Source organism: Gossypium hirsutum, chromosome D10 (genome assembly GCF_007990345.1).
Source record: "Gossypium hirsutum isolate 1008001.06 chromosome D10, Gossypium_hirsutum_v2.1, whole genome shotgun sequence".
NCBI lineage: Eukaryota > Viridiplantae > Streptophyta > Magnoliopsida > Malvales > Malvaceae > Gossypium > Gossypium hirsutum.
Window position 1 is genome coordinate 42,201,683 of NC_053446.1, and position 6,354 is coordinate 42,208,036.

Sequence of the window (6,354 nt, forward strand, 5' to 3'; positions counted from 1 at the left end):
TGGGTCAGCATGTGGGACGATTTCTGGCAGCCAAATTGTTCAATTGGATTAGTCTCTTGGTTTAGCACAATTAAGCCTCTTTTCATAATTAATTAATAATAATTATTTAACCCAAAATAAATTAGATTAAAATTAAAATTAAAATTAATTCTATTATGAATTAATATTCATAATTTGGACCATCTTAGGCTAAAGAATTAATTCACCTCAATGCTTCAAAATTCGCTTATCAGTTTTGCACTTCTGACAGTGTCTTCCGAGCAAATTTTCGCCCTTTGTTCGAATCTGTCGAAAATAAATCAAAATTAATCAAAATTTATTATAAAATTAATTAAAATTCAACATGTTGATAATTTAAGTACAATTTAATTATTTTATAATTATTATATATTTTTCGACAAAAATTACGAAATTGCATGAATTTGAGTTAAAAAGGGCATGAAAAAGTGTATATATTTTCGTGCTTCTAGCATGCCTAATGTAACGCTTAAATAAGAGTCGGCTTTGTCCAACACTATGCTGGCATTTTCCTAAGTGTTGGGATAGACTTGCCGAGATACGCTTTGGCCAACTCTTTGTATAAGGGTTGGAATATACATGCCTAAAGTAACTTTTAAATAAGAGTCGTCTTTATCCAACACAATGTCGACTTTTATTATACGTTTCCCAATTATATAAAAACGTCTACATATGAAAAGTCAAGCATAATTTTTTTTCCTACCTAAAAATTAATTAATATTATAACCTTAAAAATATTATTTAAAAAGAAACAATTTAAGAGTAAAAACCTCTTCTCATTTTTTAATTAAAAACTATGCATTTTTTAATTAAAAAATTATTATATTACGTTACTTTTAATGACATATATTAATATTGTTAATTAAAATCAAAGTTTAGATCTTTCACTTTAAATTCTATTATACCCAACATTTATTAATATCATTTTAATATTCGTCAAATATTAAATTAAATTAAAAAGTTAAATTTACACCAAAACAAATTTAAAAGTTAAATAATAATTTTTTTAAAAAAAAGAGAAGAGAAATATTCATTGTTTGGAATTTTTTCCTTTAGTCAGCAGCCGACTCCCTTATTCACTTAACACTTCTAAATCCCTAGCCACCATCACTTCCCTACCCTCTTAATCCCTTTTCCCATTGCCACTCCAACACCCACTAGCTTCCAGTCGGCACTCGGTAGTCACCACCCTTTCCCTTTTCTCCTTTTCCTCTTCCCACTATCGCCACCAACCCACCACCATCAGAAATCAGAAATCAACCCGCAGCCGACTCCCTCTTTCCCTATTCTCTTTTTCATCTTTCCACTGTCATGTTTCAAGCAAACCCACCACTCTCGTAAGAATTCCCATTTCCCATTTTGCTTGATTGAAATACTATTATGATTTTTTGCGTAATTTCTTAGCAATCGGACTGGTTCCTTACTTTTTTTGTTGTTGATTTTTTAAGTTCTAAATTAATAGTTTATTCTTGAATTTAATTGTATTTCTAGTATTCTTTTAGCAATAAGATTTTTAAGTTTTTATTATGCAACCACTATTTTTTTAAGCACATTTCAATTTGTGTGATTAATCAGTTGAAAATTCGACCTCCAGCATTCTCCTCATAGCCTCACTAGGGGATTTCTTGTCGAGTGAGTTTCAAACCCTAATTCTTTCCAATTTTGCATGTTTATGTTATGTTATATGCTGCTGTATTCTTTCTTGGCAGTGCTGCAATAGCTGGAATTTTACATGTTACAGCATTGAAGATATTTGATAAGAGGTTTCCTTAATTAACACCTCTTTCGTTTTTACTTATTGCGCTGTTGACAATCAGTGTGTTTATGCATAATCCTTGTTTAATGGTGTGACAGTGCAAGATGCTCTCAAGGGAAATTCCATAGAAATTACAGAGGATAGCCTCTTAGGGTTGAAGTATGATCCTGCATCGATTTGGGGTTATTTTGAGGTATGTTCGCCTGCTCCGCTTTATTGTGAGAATAAACCTATACTGGTTATCTTGGGATATTCACCAAACAACTTAGCTTTGGATTTATAATACTTGCTCCATTTCAGCAGCTTCACATTGAACAAGGACCTGTACTAGAATTGGTTGGTTTTCCTCTTACTGTAGTTAAAGGCATAGCTACCCAGACAGGAATGAAGGTGAATATTTCTTTTCAAAATAGAGACATGAACTTCTCAAGACACACTCAATCTATGATTCTTTTTACTACCTTGGATTGACTATAGCTAAGGATGTACAAGGAAATATACTAATATTATGTAATGCTGTGCAATTTTTTAAGTACCTACTATCTACTCTTGAAACATGTTATATGAACATTGAAACATGGAATCTATAGATGTAGTTTAATCAAGTTAAAAGCATCATTAGGTTGAAAAGCACATGATATGAATGACAACATGATTTATTTCTTCTCATTCTTGACTAGAGGAAACATAAAAAATGTTGCTCAATCACTCTAAATAAAACACAAGATTTTGGATCTTTCAATCTTTAAGTAAAGTTCCAAGCACAAGGGTTTCACATCTAGTGAAAAAACAACAATCATTCTTGTATTTTGGTTAATGATGTTTGATTATGGATCTTTCAATCTTTTAGTCTCTGCATTTTCCTTCAATCTATCCAATTTGTTCGTTTTTACTCCCATGATCATTGAGGTTACTCATTGGGTTTATCTAGTTCCTATTGATCATAGAAATTTGAATTCTGAGATGTCATGTTAATTAACATAAATGTGTGAAATTCAATTTCATTTCTAGGGTTCAGCTGGTTGGCAAATGAAAAAGAATTTTTATTTTCTGTAATTTCAAGTCTAAAATGTTTTAAGGCTTATAATTTTTTTAGAATGATAGTATAAAATTCAGTGGAGTGGATGCTTGTGTTAAATGATGCACAAGAGTTGACAGCGTTAAGCATTTTCTAGTTTGTATTTTACATTTTCTTAGGAACCTTTGAAATAAGTCAATTAATTGCTACAGTTTTGGATATAACTTTTGTTATTTTAGCTTGGCTTTCTTGTTGATTTGCTGAATTGAAGTTGGATAAATGCAATGACTTTGTGATATGATTATGTACGATATTGCAGATGATGAAGCAAAGGCACAAAGTGGAGAGAGAAGCAAACATTTGGACTAATACAAAGCTTGTAGCCATGAACAAGAAATTTGGAATGATTCATGGGTTATCTTCACTTGCAAGAATTTTCAAATTCATTTGTTTACTTCTGTACATTGGGTTGAATGCTGGTTGCATACATTTCGGCTAAATGTTAGTGTATTTTAATTATTGGATCGATTTTTGTAGTGAATGTTCAACATTTATATTACTTTTACTTTTATATTTTTTAATTGTATTTAAAGCACAATTTCTATCATTATTCACTATAAATGTTTGTGAAAATATATTAATATTGAAATAATAAAAAATAGAAAAAAAATGCCTTAGATATGTCTATCCCAACCTTTTTAAAGTTGCTTTAGACAGGTCTATCCTAACTTTTTTTAAAGGTTGTTTTAGACGTGTCTATCCCAACTTTTTAAGGTTGCTTTAGACAAGGTCTATGTCTATCTTAACTTTTTTTAAATGTTGCTTTAGATGTGTCTATCCCAACTTTTTAAGGTTGCTTTAGATAAGGTCTATCCCAACCTTTCTGAGGTTGTTTTAGACGGGTTTATTCTAACATTTTTTAAAGGTTGCTTTAGGGTCTATTTCAATTTTTTTTAAGGTTGTTTCAAAAGAGTTTATCTCAACCTTTTTTAAATGTCGTCATTTACTAGGTTTTTGCCAACCCTTCAATAAAGGTTGGCTTATGTTGAATTATGTCGACGCTTTTTCAAAAGTATCGCGGGACCTATGCCAATTGCACTGTAGACGATGTTCTTGGAAGTGACGGGTGAAGCATCGCTGACACCTATGCCAACCTTTTTTGCGTCGTCTTAAGTAAAAAGAAAGTGTCACAGTAGGCCTGTTTTGTTGTAGTGTTTAAGGGTTAGTGTTAATCAATCCTAATTTCTTTAAGGATTTGCATTAATCATCTTTTAATAATTAATACCCATTCACAAAGTTAGGAATCTCATACAAAATCAATAATCCTAAAATCATTCAATAAAGAAAAAAAAACTAAATCTTGCATAAAAATCCTAATCCATCATAAGTCACAATCCTAATTTTTTTTAAAGATTAATCAATAAATCATGAAAAAGAAAAGAAGAATTGTTATCAAATTGGGAGACCAACATGAAAGTATTGAAATATTGAACACCTATTTTGTAAAAAATTCTAGAGAGTAAGAGAACAAAAGAAATTTGAGAAAGAAGTGATGAGTGTAGGAACAAAATAAAATATTTATGGATTTTATGGTTTTAGTGATTAGGGGTGTAACACCCCGAAATTTGGGGTTAGAAATTTTGAGGTTTGTAGGTAGGGTCAATGGGTAGGTTGAATAGTTGAGTTTATTTTACCATTTTAGTGTTAGAATAAGCCTGCTGGTTCACTAGTTGTAAATGTGGTAGCTTATCTTTGAGCCTTGTGTTCGAACCCTTGCTAGTGTTTAATGGAATTAATTTTAATCTAGTTTTGCTTTTAAGTTTTAACTACTTATTTATTTTTATTTTATTTTTTATTTGAAAGAGGAGGTTATTTCAAAAGATTTCTCACGTTCTTCCTCTCTCATGTATGTTCCTCTCCCTGACTCCCAAATTTCTTATTTTGGATTCTTTTGGGGTTCCTTATACTTTTCTTTTCCTTCGTTCTTTAATTATTTTCTTTTTTCTTTAATTTACTTCTTTCGCTCCAATACCGTTGTTGATTTCTGTCTCGTTGGAGGTTAGTGTGTTTTTCTGTTCTCATTTCAAATCGGATTCGAGTAGAAATGTTGTTTTGTTTTTCGAAATCAAGTTTCAGAACGATAGTTGAGGCATGTCAGTCGATTGATTAGTGCATAGGAAGCATATATTAGGTGTGTTTCTGAAACTGTTTAAATTTGGTAGCGAAATGCTGTTGGAATTTGGGGAAATCTACAAAATTTTGGTGTGGTCTAAATTGTTAGTGACTGGGGTTCATTTTGCTGTCGTAAAACCTCAATTTCAGCCTATTTCGATGTGGTTTTGTGACCACACGGGTGGGCACACAGGTGGTCCACACGGCCGTGAGACTTTGGGAAATTAGGGTTTTTGACAATTTCTAGTGCCACACAACCGTGTGGCTATTGTTTAGGTATTTTTGTCGATTTCCACATGGTCGTGTCCCTTAGCCACACGAGCATGTGAATTTTTCACATGGTCGTGTCTACTCTACTCCTTAATTTTGTTAAATTTTAGCACTTTTGCACAGTGAGTTACACGAGCTACTCACACGGCCATGTAACTCGGTCACACGGGCGTGTGCTCACTTCACATGGGCGTGTGCCTCTTTCATACAGGCGTGTGCCTCCTTTACACAGCCTAAACCCTCCCATATAGTCAGGACACACGGCCATACGGCCCTGTTTCGCAGACTTTTGTTGTGTCATAAATTGACCGTTTTATGTTCTATGTAATCCGACCCTCGATTAAACCTTTTTAACTGTGTTTGGGACTCTGCTACAACTTAGACTCGTGTGTGTAGTTGAGTTTATAGGATGAAGTTTAACTGTATGTTTAAATGTTAATATGATGTTACCTAATAATTGAATACAAGCACAACCGATTCTGAATTTGATCGACTGAATATGTGTATTTCTATTTCTGTATGATTGTCTGCATGTAGCATGCATTTTGCATTTGCATGAAAATTCTAATATTTTGGTTGTGAAGAGAATGAAGACTGATTTGGCAGTTCAACTGCAGTATTTTTGTATAGCCGATTACCGCATGATTCTATACATATGTCAGCTCAGCTGCATATTACTATTTGAGTGGCTTAGTTCTATAATCGTGGTATGTAAGGTGGATGGGCCTATTATGGTACTATGTTGTGTATAGGGTGGTTGGGTCTTTCATGGCTCTATTGTGGTGTGCAGGGTGGTCGAAGTGGTGTCCAGACGGTTGAGGTAGGTTTTTGACTCGTTACATTCGTTATGCATATGAATATAGATTATGTGGGCATTGGGATATTGGCGATATGGTTAATATAATATGATGTATTTTAATTAATATGTTTTTTGGTATGCTTTGGAAGCACCTTGTTTATTGGATTGCCGGTTGTGATTTTCTTTTGTGATTTGTGTACATATACTTTTCTGGAATATTTGTTATGTTACTCCATCTTTTACCATCTGTTTATGTTTCGGACTCACACTGAGCTCGCGTAGCTCATCCCTTAGTTTTTCTCCCTTTCAGGTAATTCACGT

General features: G+C 32.9%; 1 protein-coding gene across 10 annotated transcripts; it reads left to right on the top strand.

The window, feature by feature from the left end:
* The first annotated feature begins 1,036 nt into the window (after positions 1-1,036).
* On the top strand, positions 1,037-3,365 carry LOC107914903 (allantoate deiminase). 10 transcript variants are annotated; one of them, XR_001689073.2, is made up of 6 exons: positions 1,037-1,355; positions 1,594-1,650; positions 1,728-1,781; positions 1,873-1,967; positions 2,075-2,164; positions 3,112-3,365. XR_001689073.2 is itself a non-coding variant. In XM_041102477.1 (5 exons), exons 1-5 carry the CDS (start codon positions 1,330-1,332, stop codon positions 3,289-3,291), a joined length of 426 nt encoding a protein of 141 aa, XP_040958411.1. In that variant the 5' UTR covers positions 1,039-1,329; the 3' UTR covers positions 3,292-3,365. The 10 variants fall into 10 exon arrangements, 4 of the variants coding, with proteins under 4 accessions (XP_040958411.1, XP_040958412.1, XP_040958413.1 ...); XR_001689072.2 differs by having other exon boundaries at positions 1,040-1,355; positions 2,078-2,164; XR_005919494.1 differs by having other exon boundaries at positions 1,059-1,355; positions 1,613-1,650.
* The last annotated feature ends 2,989 nt before the right edge of the window (positions 3,366-6,354 follow it).